Source organism: Amphiprion ocellaris, chromosome 7 (assembly GCF_022539595.1).
Source record: "Amphiprion ocellaris isolate individual 3 ecotype Okinawa chromosome 7, ASM2253959v1, whole genome shotgun sequence".
Taxonomy (NCBI): domain Eukaryota; kingdom Metazoa; phylum Chordata; class Actinopteri; family Pomacentridae; genus Amphiprion; species Amphiprion ocellaris.
The window spans coordinates 26,026,382-26,043,486 of NC_072772.1; the positions used below are offsets into that span (position 1 = coordinate 26,026,382).

A 17,105-nucleotide genomic window follows, 5' to 3' on the forward strand; every position below is an offset into this window, starting at 1 on the left:
GGACACCGACAATTGTTATCATTTGTTTCACTCCTACCTGCCTTCTTGTACCACTCCAGACATCCCAAACAGGCCAAAGTCTGTAATGACAACCTTGTTGGAGTCATAGAACACGTTCTTAGACTTCAGATCCTTGTGAATGATGCCTTTGGCATGCAAATAACCCATTCCCTGTAACAGAGATGGGCAACTACATTTATTATTTAACATTGCATATTCTACAAATTTAAACCTGATAATGTTTTTTTGCTATTCATGTTCCAGGGTTAAAACATTCCATCAACAAATAACACACAAATGTAAGGACTGGATCCTTTTGCTTATTAAAGAAATATGACCATGAAGTGGACAGAGCAAAAAAAAAAAAAAAAAAAAAAAAAAACACTAAAAACACTGCTCAGTGATCTCTGCAAATTATGGAACAGACACAAAGACACAAGTGATTCCACAAAAACATTGTCAGAAAGACAATGGAGAGTCACTGAGAGATCAATACTGGTGTACACATACATTTTATTCTGGATTGCGACATGTTTCCAGCTTGGTGCATCATTCATATTGAACATATTAAATCTCCTATTTCCCTCTCTTTCTTCTTGATCTTTAAATGACTCCCAGTATAGCTGTGGTTTCTGCAGCTTCTCACTACTCTGCACTGAAATTATAAGCATTCACTGACATATCTCTCATGAAATACAGTTATTTCATTACTGACTATTTAGAATCACCAGTTAACCTTAGCGTGTCTTTGTTTTATGGAAGGAAGCCGGAGCACCTGGTAAAATCATGTATACAATAATAATTAAATTGACATTTATTTTGAAATTATTGATTATATTGACTCTTCTCTTGATTCTGTCCTCACACAGTTTTGCTGAAGTTCAAGGGTTGCTTACCTTTACAATCTCCTGGGCAATCTGTCTGGTTTTATTGATGTCTAGCATGTGACCTCTTTCTCTTACAACTGTGTATAGAGTTAAACCTTTGCAGAAACTGCAGAGGAAACAGTATTGTTATTGTGACTGAATTTACAAATCAACATCAAAACATGAACTAATTTTCATCAGAGCAAGAACTTACATGCTATATATGAATTAATATGTAAAATTAGTGCAAGAAGGCACTGGAACTGTATTAGAAATGAAGGAAAACAGAGTTATAAAAGTCATGCGGCTGTACCTGGTGATGATTGCGAGGTGAGGAGGAGCCATGCAGGCGCCCATGAACAGGACTACATTCTCATGCCTGGTTTGCCTGTAGTTCATCACCTCCTTCTTGAAGACTTTTAGATGATCCTGGTTGTTACCATCGATTTCCAGTAGGCGAATGGCCACCTCACCATGCCAGCGACCTTTATGTACCTTGCCCCATCGACCCTGGACAAAAAGTCAGATGCACCGCTTTTGTTGGACCCAGTGTTGAAATGTCATATTCTTAATACTAAGTAGTATTTAGTGGGTTTGTTACATCTCCATCTTCACCTTGCCAATAAGCTCTCCAAGCTGCAGCTGCTCATATGGTATGTCCCATTCCTGAAGGTAGACACTGGTCTGGCTGGCCTTACGAGAAATGGGGACTCCTGAGCGGCCAGCAACTGCACGGCGGTATATGGAAGAGGGAAGGTCATCCAGACCATCCTCATCATGCTCCTCAGTAGAAAAACTCTTTTTTCTGTCTCTTGTGTCAGCTGCTTCTTCATTCTCAGCTGGGTAGTCTTCCTCCTTGGACAAAAGGCAAGATAGCAAAATTGATCAAGTACAGTAAATGTTTAATTAACAATTTATTAAATCTATAGTGCAGATAGATAAAATACAGAGGCAAGACAAAGTCTAGTCGCTCCCTGTCATTGTAACATGTTCGCCAGTAGCCTGTACTACAAAGCAGGTACTATAAATGAGACTAGATTAGAGACAAACAAATAGAGCTTTTTTTTTAACTCCTCTTTTCAGTGATGACTCTCATTATATGTGACTGTCAGTACTCACCTCTCCATGTTGCAATACTGTTAGCTGTGTCTCAGTGAGCACCTCCTGTGACACTCTGAGAGAAAAAAAACAGTAATTAGCAACAGGTGAAGAGTATACACCTACTAGTCTGAGTGATATTGATATTTGTGAACCTCGTGTCTCATAGACATGCCAAAAAGTAGACCATCCACATGTAACTTCTACACTGGACTACTGTAATTCTTTATTATGTGCCGATAACTTCCGTCAGTTGATCCAAAATGCTACAGCCAGAGTTCTGACAGGAGCCAACAAGGAAGAACATATTTATCCCATATCAGCTTTTATTGGCTTCCCATAAAATCTAGAAGAGTTACAAAAGAGCTGCTCAAAGGGAATTGTTAGATATATAAAATAATACATTGCTGTATCGTCTTGACTGTTCTATGTGAAGTGCCTTGAGATGACTTATGTTGTGAAGTGGTACTTTATAAATCAAACTGAGCTGAACTGAATAACTACTGAGTCCATACTCTTATAGTTTACTAGTGCAGACTGCATTTTTCTTTTCTAATCCCCTTGTGAGATTTGAAAGTAAGGAATGACAATGATTATATATTGTATTATGCATCTGCCGCTATGTACTGAGCAAGACATTTCACAGCACAAAAATAAACCTGCCAGTGCTCTCTGGTGAACAGACTATGTAAAGGAGACTCTATTTCAAAATGGACTGAAACACACCTTGTGGTATTTCTTTCTTATCACTACTTATGAATAACATATGACAGTATTACTTATCAACCAGCTAATGGCTAAAAGTATACATGTCATAAACTAACACTCTCTGAGACAATATTGCTCCTCATAACAACTGTAGGACATCCTGTGTGTTACAGAATCTCGATCAGTGTTGTTGTCTCTTACCCAGGCACACAGTAGCCTCCAGAATGCTGAACAGTGTGTGTGGAAGCAGCAACATCTGTTGGAAAACACAACTTCAGAGACTGCTAACTACAAAACTGCTTCTCATCATTAAAAATACTGCATATAGACAGTCAGGGCCATAAATATTTGGACATTGACACAATTTTCAGCATTTCTGCTCTGTACACCACCACAATGGATTTGAAATGTAACAATCCAGATGTGTTTTAAGTGCAGACGTTCATCTTTCATCTAATTTGAGGGTATTTACATCCAAATCAGGTAAACGGTGGAGGAATTACAACAAATTTTTTTATGTGCCCTCCACCTATTTCAGGGACCAAAAGTCATTCAACAGACCATATAAATCAAATCGTCACTTTTAATATTTGGTTGCAAATCCTTTACAGTCACTCACAGCCTGAAGTCTCAAACCCATAGACATCACCAGATGCTGTGTTTGGTCCCTGGTGATGCTCTGCCAGGCCTCTACTGCAGCTGTCTTCACTTCCTGCTTGTTCTGGGGGCATTTTCCTTCAGTTCTGTCTTCAGCAAGTGAAATGCAGCTCAGTTGGATTCAGGTCAGGTGACTGACTTGGCCATTGCAGAAAATTCCACTGTTTTGCCTTAAAAAACTGCTTGTTTGTTTTTGCCATATACTTCGGGTCATTGTCCATCTGCACCATGAAGCACCATCCAATGAGTTCTGAAGCATTTGGCTGAATATGAGCAGATAATATGGCCCAAAACACTTTAGAATTCATCCCGCTCCTTCTAACAGCAGTCACATCATCAATAAACCAGTTCCATTGGCAGTCATAAATGCCCACACCATGATACTACCGCCACGATGTTTCACTGATGAGCTGGTATTCTTTGGATCTTGAGCACTTCTTGCCCTTCTCCATACTCGTCTTTTCCCATCATTCTGGTACAAGTTGATCTTTGTCTCATCTGTCCACAGAATTGTTGTTCCAGAACTGCAGCGGCTCTTTTAATTCAATTCAGTTCAATTTTATTTATATAGTGCCAATTACAATTCAGATTGTCTCAAGACGCTTTACAGAATCTATATGCCTGAACCCCCAGAACAAGCCCTTAGGCAAGAGCAGCAAGAAAAAACGCCCATTTAACAGGAAGAATCCTTGAGCAGAACCTGCTTTTAGATGTTTTCTGGCAAATTCCAATCTGGCCTTCCTGTTTATGAGGCTCACCAATGGTTCACACCTTGTGGTGAACCCCCTGTATTCACTCTGCAGAAGTCTTCTCTTAATTGTTGACGCTGACACAGATACCCCTACCTCCCAGAGAGTGCTCTTGATCTGGCCAGCTGTTGGTGAAGGGGTTTTTCTTGACCAGGAAAAGGATTCTTCTGTGATCCACCACACTTGTTTTCCATGGTCTTCTGGGTCTTTTGGTGTTGCTGAGTTCACCAGTATGTTCTTTCTTTTTAATAATGTACCAAACAGTTGGTTTGGACACACCCAATGTTTTTGCTATCTCTCTGATGGGTTTGTTTGAATTTTTCAGCCTAATGATGACTTCCTTCACTGATAGTGACAGCTCTTCATATTGAGAGCTGACCTCAACAGATTACAAATGTAAATATCACACTTAAAATGAACTCTAGCCCTTTCATCTGCTCCTTGTAAATGAAATAATGACGGAATAATACACACTTGGCAATGAAACAGCTGAGCAGCCAATTCATGGCCAAGTGTCCAATTACTTTTGGTCCCTTAACAAGGTGGAGGACACATATAAAATATCTTGTAATTCCTCCACCATTCACCTGATTTGGATGTAAATACCCTCAAATTAAAGCTGAAAGTCTGCACTTAAAGCACACCTTGATTGTTTCATTTCAAATCCACTATGTACAGAGCTGAAATGCTGAAAATTGTGTCATTGTCCAAATATGTATGGACCTGATTGTACTTGCTACATATGATTTCAGAATACAGGATGTTCAATGCTTTTTCTCTGCAGCTCTCAAACTACCACATTTTACTCAGACACTAATTAACAAATTGAGTACAAAAAAAGAGATTAATCCTGTATTTACAAGGTACTGGCTGAACTCCAGCTCACTCATAATGCCTTCATTGTGTCAATAGCCACAGTTTGTAAGAAAAAAAAAAGGCTTTGCTGTCCAAGTGTTAAAGTAAGTCAGCCGCAAATGAAATAGAGCAGTAAGCTTCACGGTCATTCAATATCTATAAGGGAAACATCATAACAAAACAATGGGGGAAACCCGCTCAGGTTGAGTCAGAAGGTGTGTCGCTGCAAAGCTAAGGCAAACAACTTTAGCCAGTCAAACTCTTTGTGATTTCTTATTCTAAATGTGCTGCTAAATGCTTCAGTGAAGCTGCTGTAATTAATTTGTACTAATTCGGATTTTGCCACACAACTGGCATTATTGTAAAATCGTGATTTTATTGCATCTCTCAAAGTAAAAATTTTAACAACCAATCTCTCATTAGCTGCCTCAGCTGGACCACACTGTTGTCTTTTGTTGGATGTTGGATCCCATCATGCATTACACCAGATGTCTGTGTATGTGTGACACAAGCTGCTGACCTGGGAAGTGGAAGCGGTTGTCCCTGAAGCTCTGTGGTGATGGGTTGGGCGGGGGGGTGGCACTGACACTTGAAGGGTTACTCTGCTGGAAATGTGCTGGGGAGGAAGGTGTGGAGGAGGTGGCTGATGATGGGTTACTGCTGGAGTCCAGGTGGTTTAAACTGGGAACAGGCTCCTGCTAACACACCAAAATGAAGTCAATGATTTTAATAGAAATGGCTGTCCACTGACAACATTTATTTCTTGGAAACTAATGTTAACACAGCTCTACACCGCTAACATTTTCTCAACACCAACTTGACAATGAACACAGTTCCAGCAGGCAAGAACAGGGTTCCATACATATGTACTGTACTTACCCTTTTGGTTAATGCCTTTGGCAAAGTCCCAAACTGCAGTGGGATTTCTACTGTGTGGTCAATCCGATTATTGATATCTGATGGCACTGATTCTGCCCTGCGCATCCTTGGCACTGCAATTCAGATTGAAATAAGAGGTTTTTTGATATCACATTCAATATTAAATTGCAGGTTCATAATTTTTAAAGTTAGTCAAACTATAGACAAGTGTCCACATGTATAAAACAAACTCTACTTGCTGTAATTACTCCTCTTGGAAATATACTCCGCATCATAATATCCTTCCTAGTGTGCTTGCAGTGGCAGTGGTAGGGAGTAAACATGCATTTCAAACATATTGTGAGTGAACATTCCATTGGTGGCGTCATCACTAGAGAACACACATAAATCACTTGGATAATTAGTCCACAGATTATTGGTGACTTCCTTTATGCACCCAGTATGTTATGACCTGACAAAACCCATGCACTACTTCTCTAGAGCATGAAAAGAAAAAGGTGTTCATGTATTTCTCTGACAACATACAATGGTGCTTGAAGCTGTGTAAAGTTTTTAGATCCTAATTAATATTTGTTACATAAATATGACCTAAACCAGGAAGTGTATGAAGAGAACCTATTTACATGAATAACACAACAATATTATACTTGTTTATTTATTTGTTGAGAAAACAGATACAGTGTCACATATCCATACTTTGGGATTAAACTGAAATGAGAGTCAACTGTTTTTAATCAATCGAATGACAGTTATGGAAAGAACAAAAGAGCCTTCCGAGGATCTCAGAAAAACAGATACTGGTTCTCATCAAGATGGAAAAAGCTACAAAACCACCTGTACAGTGTGTGGACTCCACCAAAAGCACAGTCAGACAGACAAGATGCAACTTACATTTTGTTACCCTCTCCAGGAGTGGACAACCAACAAAGACCACTCCATGAGCATTATTGATGTAAAAATGAACTTTGATTTATGCTAGCGAATTCTGAACAAAAATATCAGGACATCTGTCTCAAGAGAAAGTGAGTCATGAAGCATGAGAACAATTTTAAGTACACAGGCTGGCTACCAAAGAAAAGTTAGAGAAGAATAAAGTTAATGTTTTGGAATGACCTTGACCTAAACCTAGTGGAAATGTTGTGGAGGGACATGTCCGAAAAGTTCATGTGACGAAACATACCAACATTCCTGGGTTGAATCTGTTATTTAGAGAGAAATGAGCTAAAATTCTTCCAAGCTAATGTGCAGGATCAAGTTACAGTAATCATTTAGTTGCAGTTACTGCTGCACAAGTGGGCACACTAGAAACAGAAAGCAAAGGTTAACTCACTCACAGATTTATAATGTTCACTTTCCTAAATAAATAAATAACCAAGAATGATACTCTTTGTCTCTTTTGTTTAATTGAGTACTCTTTGGGTATTTTTAGGACTGTAGAAAGAAAGCAAATTCTAAAGATTTCGCAAAATGTCGAGCACCACTGTAATTTAGAAAAGAAAAAGTGGAATGACACAATGATGCTGAATGTTGCTTACAAGTGAGAAATGATATCCGACATGAGGGCGCATCTTTGGTGCATTTGTTGTGGCACTTCAACCTGTGAACATATGGATGTGACATATACTCATGAGACCTATGATCAGATTCGGTGGGGGAGCTTAATTGTACAGTTCTTACTTGCAGTGTTTACACTTGACACCAAACATCATGCTCTTGCAGCACACTTGGCACGTCTGGGAAAGCCAGGACTTGGTTGAAAATCTACAAATGGCAGAGGAAGAAGGAAAAGGAACAATTTTTTTCTCATCATAATGACTTTAACCTCTGTAAGCCTGAAGAATAAAGTCAGGAAGTAAACAAGACCAGAGATCTGAGGAAAAGTATTATTTGCCCTCGTTTTTGTCTGATGTATAATTTTAACCCTAATTCTAACCCTGTTTAGGATGGCACTGAAAGTGCAAAGTCACACTAACCGCCCCATCAGACTATGAGTGTCATGGTGTTGTTTTTTTCTGAGTTTATTAAGGTTTGGTTATTGTTTGTGGTGTTTCCTGTAACTATCAATTTCCAGAGGGCTTTATCACAAAGCAAGTTTGACAAATCTAGGCTTTCTCTGTGTAAGTGGACTCAACAAAAACTAAAATGACCGTCAGAGGTAGCAGGTATCAGAAGGTGGTTATCAACTTTCTTTGTTAACTCAGACTTTCTGAGGAGACATTTAATGCATCATGTGACTCTTCCTCTGCACAAAATTAAATGATTGCATGTAGCTGCTGCAGTCAGCAGGTTGTTATATGAGTAATATGAAAAGTTCTAACATTAAAATACTTTTGCTACTGAAAATGTAAATATGCAAGGCAGGAATGCTGGTAGAAAACTGTTAAACGTGTGGTAATATATTTATTTTACTGATCACTGCAGCCACTTATTTCTGACATTTGCATGTTAAAGCTATAAAACTTTAATTTTCATATATTTAAAAATGATATTGTAGTAAAGTGTATTTAATCTGACACTGTCCTATAATGTAGGATATCACTTTAATTTGTGGCCAAATCAAAGTGAAATTAATGTTTACCGATTAAATATTCTCTGTAATAAATACTAATAAAATAATCAATGTTCTAATCTGCGTTCTATCAGCTGCAGCACCAGCAGAGTACACAGACTGAGCAGCAAATCAGGAGCAAACATAAAATCATATTTATATGATTTCTGCATCACCAACTAAATACAAGTAGGTTTCCATGGCAACATGATGCATGTAGCATGTGCTACTGTAACTACACCGCTTTATTCTCATATTAGTAACATACAGCTCAACAGGTTTGCAGATATAGTATATTCCCTCAGCTGAGAAGCAGGTCTACCTGCAACTCATCTACTTGCTCCATAAAAGCCAAGCTCAGACCGATACTCAAAACCGCACCCTTGAACATCCTAATTAGTCAATTCAAGTTCTGCTCTGGTTTGCTTTGTGCTCTGATTCTAACCGTGTTCTCTTCTGCTTCAGTTCCTTAGCCCTCCTTGCCTGCTTCACCTTCCTCCTGCCATAACTGTCAGCTCCTGCCTTCCCGGTTCTGAACCAAGCTGCTCCGATCCATGCCCTGAATCCTCGGCCTCGACGCGTCCCTCACCCTCTCTCCCTCTCTCCTTCTCAGGCTGTCAGCTAAGTTGCCACATTCTCTTGTGGATTCATAGTATAGTGTAGTATTTGTCTGTATTTTTTTTAAGTCTGTGTAATTCACACTGCTCTGCTCAGTCATGCCATGTTGGTGTAGTAGTGCCTCTTGTTATGGTCCGTGCATGCTGTTCTTGTTCTGTCTTGCCTGAAAAATTTTCCTAGCTTGGTGGTACCAAGTTCTGGTTAGTTGCTCAGAAAAATACATCTTACTCTCGTAAGATTAAGTCTGTCTTGTCTGGTATTTTGCATAGTGGTATTTTGTCCTGACTACTGGCTTCCGTAGCCAGTATACTTTTACCTCCGACCATTGGTAGTCTCCCTCGGGAGAAGTCAGCCCAGCTGCTCAGTTCTGCCTTCACATTGCTATGGAGCAACGAACTTCACGAAACTGGACCTACGCAACACGTACCAACTCATCAGAATCTGTGATGGAGATGAATGAAAGACTGCTTTCAGTACACCACTGGGTCACTTCAAATGCCTTGGATAGCCTCATCGATGATGTCCTCCAAGATATGATCAACCAGTTTCTTCTTCGTCTACCTGGACAATATCCTCATCTACTACCGTAACCCCAAAGAGCAAATCCACCATGTCCATCAAGTGCTGGAAAAAGCTCCTGAAGAACCGTCTCTTCGTATAAAGGCAGAGAAATTGGAGTTTCATGCCTCCACCATTTCATTCCTCGGCAATATCATCTCCTAGGTGGAAGTATGGCTGGACCCTGCCAAACTCTCTGCGGTCCAGGACTGACCCCAACCAGACAACAGAAAACAGCTCTAACGACTACTTGAAGAACAACCATTCATTGCATGGACAGACTATATTGAGGACAGACATACTGATTATCTCTTCATCATGTCACCTGTTAGTGGGTCAGATATATTAGGCAGCAGTGCTAGGAGCAGGAAAATGGGCAAGTGTAAGGATCTGAGTGAGTTTGACAAGGGCCAAATTATGATGGCTAGATGATTGGGTCAGTGCATCTCCAAAACTGCAGCTCTTGTGGGTTGTTCCTGGTCTGTAGTGGTCAGCATCTATCAAAAGTGGTCCAAGGAAGGAACAGTGGTGAACCAGCGACAGGGTTATGGGCAGCCAAGGCTCATTGATGCATGTGGGGTGCGAAGGCTGGCCCGTGTGGTCTGATCCAACAGACGAGCTACTGTTGCTCAAATTACTGAAGAAGTTGATGCTGATTCTGATAGAAAGGTGTCAGAATACACAGTGCATCACAGTTTGCTGCATATGGGGCTGCATAGCCGCAGATGAGTCAGAGTGCACATGCTGACCCCTGTGCACCACTGAAAGCACCAACAATGGGCATGTGGGCATCAGAACTGGACCACAGAGCAATGGAAGAAGGTGGCCTAGTCTGATGGATCATGCTTGTTTTTTTACATCACATGGATACTTGGGGAACACATGGCACCAGGATGCACTATGTGAAGAAGGCAAGCTGCCAGACGCAGTGTGATGCTTTGGGCAATGTTCTGCTGGGAATCCTTGGGTCCTGCCATCCATGTGGATGTTACTTTGACACGTATCCCCTACCTAAGCATTGTTGTAGACCATGTACACCATTTCATGGAAACAGTGTTCTCTGATGGCTGTGGCCTCCTTCAGCAGGATAAGCTTCGTGCCACAAAGTAAATATGGTTCAGGAATGGTTGAGGAGCACAACAACGAGTTTGAGTTGACTTGGTCTCCAAATTCCACAGATCTCCTACCAATCAAGCATCTGTAGGATTGTGCTGGACAAACAAGTCCAATCCATGGAGGCCCCACCTTGGACATGCAGGACTTAAAGGATCTGCTACTAACATCTTGGTGCCAGATACCACAGCACACCTTCAGGGGTCTAGTTGAGTCCATGCATCGATGGGTCAGTGCTGTTTTGGCAGCAAAAGGGGGACCAACACAATATTAGGCAGGTGGTCATAATGTTATGCGTGATCGGTGTACATCCAAATCAGGTGAACTTGTAGGAATTACAACACATTTTATATGTGCCCTCCACCTTTGGAAGGGACCAAAAGTAATTGGACAATTGGCTGCTCAGCTGTTCCATGACCATTTGTGTGTTATTCCCTCATCATTTCATTTACAAAGCAGATGAAAAGTCTAGAGTTCGTTTCAAATGTGGTATTTGCATTTGGAATCTGGTGAGGTCAACTCGTAATGTGGAGTCTAAATAGCTGTCACTATCAGTGAAGCAAGTCATCATTAGGCTGAAAAATCATAACAAACCCATCAGAGAGAGAGCAAAAACATTAGGTGTGGCCAAATCAACTGTCTGGGTCATTCTTAACAAGAGAGAATGCACTGCTAAGCTTAATAACACCAAATTATCTAAAGAACCACGGAAAACAAGTGTGGTGAATGACAGAAGAATCCTTTTCCTGGTCAAGAAAAACTCTTTCACAACAGTTGTTCAGATCAAGAACACTCTCCAGGAGGTAGGGGTATCTGTGTTGAAGTCAACAATTAAGAGAAGATTTCACCAGAGTCAATACAGAGGATTCAGCACAAGCTGTAAATCATTGGTGAGCCTCAAAAACAGGAAGGCCAGATTAAAATTTGCAAAAAAACATCTAAAAGATCCTGTGCAGTTCTGGAACAACATCCTGTGGACAGACAAGTCAAAGGTCAATTTGTACCAGAATGATAGGAAGAGAAGAGTCTGGAGAAGGGAAGGAACTGCTCTAGATCCCAAGCATACCACCTCATCAGTGAAACAGTATAATGACGTGGACATATGTCTGCCAATAGAACTGGTTCTACTCTATTTATTGATTATGTGACTGCTGACAGAAGGAGCAAGATGAATTCCGAAGCGCTTTGGGCAATATCATCTGCTCATATTCAGCCAAATGCTTCAGAACTCATTGGATGCTGTTTCATGTTGCAGATGGACAATGACCCGAAGCATACTGTGAAAAGCAACCAAAGAGCTTTTTAGGACAAATAAGTGGAATGTTCTGCAATGGCCAAGTCAATCACCTGACCTGAATCTAACTGAGCTGCATTTCACTTGCTGAAGACAAAACCGAGGGAAAATACCCCAAGAAAAAGCAGGAAGTGAAGACAGCAGCAGTAGAGGCCTGGCAGAGCATCACCAGAGACCAAACCCAGCATCTGGTGATGTCTATGGGTTCCAGGTTGGGTTTCAAATCAGGTCTGTCCGAGAGTGTTCTGCTTTGGTTTGCTTTATGCTCTGATTCTAACCATGATCTCCTTTGCTTCAATTCCTCCCTCCCTGCCTGCTCCATCTGCTTCCTGCTGTGAGTATTAGCTCCTACCTTCCCAGTTCTGATCTGGTCCGCCTCGATCCATTCCCCAGATCCTCTTTCTGGCCCTGCACCCAGCGACACATCCCTCCCTGTTACTAAAACCGCTACCAATTTTTTGCCAGCATTCCTGTCTTGCATCATTTCCAGTAGCAGTTGTTTTTAATGTCATATTTTTTTATATTCCTCATTGTTCTCATTAAAACAACCTGATACCGAAGCAGCCACACACCATCAGGGCAATTTGTTCAGAAGAAGAGTCACATGATGCATTGAACGCCTCCTTATACGTAAACCTGCACAGAGTTTGAAGCAGAAAGCCTGAGTTAACAAAGAAAGTTGATAACCAATGTTGTGATACCTGATACCTCTGATGGATTTTTAGTTTTTGTTGTGTCAACTTACACAAAGAAAGCCTGGCCATGTCAAACTTGTTTCACCATAGAGCTCTCTGGATCTCAAGGCGATTTTTGTTTATTGCGCTGCTTCCTTTGAATTGAATACAACAGTAATGTAATATAACGCAGGGTAGAAACAACAACATCCCAGCAGTGTAGCTGTTCTTACAGCCTTTTGGAGGCTGAAAAAGTAATGTTTTTTTCATCATGCAGCTTTGTCAGTCAGTCAAATCCTGAAGCAAGATTAACAGTAAAACATTCAGTGTCTACTAATAAAAACAGTGGGTCACACTCTGCATTGTTCAAATTCCTAGACTTGACAGCATGGTTTCTTTCCATATGGGTGCACTGATTCCACAGTGGTTTATATCTGAGGTGAAAGATTGCATTCTTATATCAGAAAGCAGGAAAAGTCCATAGCTGCATTATGAGATTTTCAGATTCTGTTGTTTAAGCTAGAGACTGAAAATCTGGAAATTTTTGTCCTTATTGCTTCAAATTTGACCATTCTCAACCTGTCTCTTGTCTGAGTCCTCTATGTTCATGGAAGTAGACTGCTAAAACATATTTATAGTTTACATAGACATCTCTGGGCAAATTACATTTTGGTTGATTTGATTGCAAATGCTACCATTTATAGCAAACAGACAATAAAATGATAATGTCAGTGAATCATTAATTTAAAGTTCATCATCTTAAAAAATAGGAAAAGAAGATAACTGTTGGATGTGTAAATGTTTGATTAAACTTTTACACTAAACACACACCCAGTTAAAGTGATGCAGCAGTGCCCACAGAATGACATACAGTATCTGTTAGTTTTGTCTAACTGACCTGTGTGTTACAGCCAGGCCAATGTCTCTCCTCATTGTCTGGGGGGAATTCCTGTGCATAGCTACATCTGCGAGGAATATTAGAATGTAGCATGTTAAAAACACAAAAATAGCCACCAGCAAAATGAAACAGAATTGCAAAAGCACCAAGAAATGCAGCATCTGTTATGGGGACTCACTGTCCAGCAGGGTGGGTGTGACGGGCATTATGTATGGTGCTGAGGATGGGGTAGGGCCCGTTCTGGCAGACAGTGACCTCAGTGTTGAGTTCTCAGGACTGTTCCCATAGCCATTGATCTGAATAGAAGCCAACAATTTGTTCTTCTTACAGGGTCTGCAAAGACAGAGACCACCTGTTAATCAGCAATTAACAGACTGTGTTAACTGGAAGAACTGATTGATTGACAATTTTATGATTTGTACACTGTTGCCAGTTGTTGAGATAAAATCAATGAATGTTCAAAGCACTACACACATTCTGTAAATTACAAGGTAATCTGCCTGTTATTGCAAAGTCAAAAAGATATGACAGCAAAATGAATTGTGAAACCCACTTCGATGTAGGATCCTCAATGCGGTTGGCCAGCTGTGACTCATGACTCTTGCTTCTTGTCAGTGCAATGTTTGGGAAGAGATGCAGAAGTTTGCGGGAGGGTGGTGGTGTGTGGGAGGGCTTCGCAGTGCATGTCTTAGAGGCTCGGATGGCAGGAGGGCTGCTTGGCTCCAGGGTGTCAGCCATTTCTTCAGGTAATGTGTTAGATCTCTGGTCATCTGTACAAGGTACCACTGATATGGAGATGGAACGGCCGTGGGTGCCAGTGGGCTTTAGTTGGGTGAAAGGGCTACTGAGAGAGAAGGCACTGCCGTCCTGTTGGAGCTTAGAGCTGCAGTAGCCTGAGTCATGACTCGGGTCATCTCCTAAGTCAAAGAATAAAGGTGTATCATCAGCATCCAGATAAAAATCTGTACAGCATTTTAAAATAATGTGGCCTCATCAAGTGATACTAAGTGAAAAATTAACATTTAGGAAACATATTTAAATACAGCATTGGACTCATTGCCAGAGGTACAGTGGCTCTGAAAGCTCAATGCACAGCCACTTTTGAACACACACAAAAGTTCAAGCAAATAATGTGACAAAATGTGCAGAATTTGGGGCAAAAATCTATGATTAAACAAAACCAAATGGAGAGGACTGAAAATACAGAGCACAAAAGAAGATTCCAGGGAACACAAAACAGTGGTGAACATGCTCAGACATACCGCTGCTGGAATGAGTTTCTTATTTGGAATCAGGTCTTGTTGCCTGACTGCTGATTATTAGCCTATCATTTCAAACAACATGACATAACATTTGAATCGGGCAATAACAATGTTTACATTTGAAAAATAACACTGTTAGTTTTTTTTACATTAGGCAAATTGCCATGTTTGTAAATCACTATGCAGTTAAAATGATATAGACAATTTTTTATTTGCTTTTGCTGTTTTGTTTTGAAGTTGCAGTGCGTTAAGCTCTTAGGCCAGAATACCTTCTACTCTCTTAAACCCACCATATGCTAAGTGGCCCTTGGTACTAGTATGTAAAATACAGTTTCATTTATGAATATGCATATAATGCTTAGAAACAAAGATTTTTCCAATGTGTAAGCATTTTTCCCCGTTTTTTATTCTTAATCTTGGAGATCATATTTTAATCCAAATCTTTTTTACGGGCCACTTTTTCAGAATTGCTCATTAAGGAGCCAGCTGTCTAAAGCCCAATGAAATTACTAATAGAAGGTTGTTAAGTAAATCTAGAGGTGGGATTGTTCTTCAGTTTCTTAAAAGGTTTACAAACTAACCATACAGGACCCACTGTGAATTTATTAAACTATCAAAAACACAGTAAACCTCTATCAGCTAGTATCAAAAGAAGCCATATTTATGAAAGCACACTTCAAATATAGAATACATAAAACATGAAATCAGGTTTGGTGTTAAGTATCTCAGGACTTTTAATCAAAATTACGACAGAATGAATTAATCAACCCCAATGTGATCTATTACGTTGATGTAAAAATGACACCTATGGGGATGTTATTGTAGCAAAGCTATTTGTAACTGTGTACAGAGTTGTGTATCTGTATCTCAATCTGTGCGTCCGTAGTGAGATTTGCAAATGTAAAGAATATGTGAATGCATACGGAGATTTGTCAATGCAAACTGGAATCTAAAAATGTCTTCTCATGGCCTCAAAGACTCAGGGGGTGAGCGCCACCTGATGGCTACAGGCAGCATAACTTCTGAGGTACCAAGCAGCATAGCGGTACACAGCCAGAATGGACGAGTCTGTGATTCTGAGCTCAGGGCACAGAAACTCTGAAGTTACAGATACAAATCTCTCACGGCAGAAGTGGAGCAAAAGTCAAATGTAAAAAGACATCCAATTGTGAGGCCTGCTTGACTTGTAACTGGTGATTTGTCTGTATTTCCAGCACTTGTAGCAAAATACTTAGACTTTTCATTTATTCATATCTTTGTACAAATTTTAATACAGATTAGCAGATTTTTTACACATCTGAAACCCTAATTACAGACACACAATTTTGAAAATACATTTGCAGATTCCAGTTTGCATTGACAAATCTCAGTACGTATTTTAAAATTCTTTTACACATTTACAAATCTGACTATGGACACACACATTGATATACAGACACACAACTCTCCACACACATTTACAAATAGTTTTGCTACAATATTACCCCCATAATGACCCCTTCACAACAACATAGTTCTAAACTCACCTGTTTCATTAGCACTCTTCAGACACGAGAGGGCAGCAGTGAGGCGAGAGTGGTCCTCTGAGTTGGAGCTCAGACGTCTCATCGTGTTTTTGAGCTCAGGGCTGGACATCTGCTGCAACCCATCCACTGAGAGCTTCTCAGCTCTAGCCTGGAGGAGACAACAAGGATACCTGTCATTGACCAATTGTTTCCTTTCATTTTTTGCTCTTTCTGTGTCTTGTGGGCCTACAATGGCTGTTGTGCAGCTAACAGGATGGATTACCAAGAAAACCTAGCTGACACAATCTCCTGCTAATATTCCAATAAAAATGTATAAGTTGATGTTAAATGTAGAGTTACTGCTACACAGCTACATAAAAACAGCCTTTAAGTGAAAACATGCTTTGGAACGGGTTTGGGAATGATCATGTTTTAGTGGTTGCAGTCAAATACTCTTTTTGCTGTGGAAAGTGAGTGAAATGGCCTAACTAAATGGCAGCTATAATATGATGCCAAGTTGGTTGAATTCTCTAAATGCTCAGGAAATATGTTTCAACTTTGATCTCCATCAGCATGGCATAGCTTGGACCATCGAAAGGAAAGGCATAGAGGAGAATGTTATCCCATAAGTTGTTCTAACAGTAACATTCATAGTACAACACCATTTACGGCAGTCTTCCGACAACAATATCCACATTTTCGTGATTCCGTAGCCTAATGTAAGTGCAATCAGATTCTCTTGGCACCACAGTTGTCTTTTCTTGTATCGTCATGAATTCTGCTTCACGTTTATTGGACCTCATTGCATTTATTGTCAAGATCA

At 40.3% G+C, this 17,105-nt stretch overlaps 1 protein-coding gene across 10 annotated transcripts in view; it reads right to left on the reverse strand.

Moving 5' to 3' along the window:
- LOC111577493 (kinase suppressor of Ras 1-like) overlaps positions 1-17,105 on the reverse strand; it is a 93,268-nt gene that overhangs the window by 15,516 nt on the left and 60,647 nt on the right. For 7 of the 10 annotated variants that reach the window (XM_035954458.2, XM_035954457.2, XM_055012537.1 and 4 more), the window contains 14 exons: positions 16,304-16,451; positions 14,069-14,432; positions 13,694-13,848; positions 13,516-13,582; positions 7,490-7,573; positions 7,348-7,409; positions 5,813-5,925; positions 5,454-5,631; positions 2,874-2,928; positions 1,986-2,040; positions 1,482-1,721; positions 1,180-1,376; positions 897-993; positions 38-171 (listed from right to left, as the gene is read on the reverse strand). In XM_035954458.2, the coding sequence (XP_035810351.1) occupies positions 38-171; positions 897-993; positions 1,180-1,376; positions 1,482-1,721; positions 1,986-2,040; positions 2,874-2,928; positions 5,454-5,631; positions 5,813-5,925; positions 7,348-7,409; positions 7,490-7,573; positions 13,516-13,582; positions 13,694-13,848; positions 14,069-14,432; positions 16,304-16,412 (1,910 nt within the window). In that variant the 5' untranslated portion in view covers positions 16,413-16,451. Of the gene's footprint in view, positions 1-37; positions 172-896; positions 994-1,179; positions 1,377-1,481; positions 1,722-1,985; positions 2,041-2,873; positions 2,929-5,453; positions 5,632-5,812; positions 5,926-7,347; positions 7,410-7,489; positions 7,574-13,515; positions 13,583-13,693; positions 13,849-14,068; positions 14,433-14,777; positions 14,840-16,303; positions 16,452-17,105 lie in introns of all 10 variants that reach the window. The other 3 variants (XM_055012538.1, XM_035954454.2, XM_035954453.2) reach the window with 3 other exon arrangements.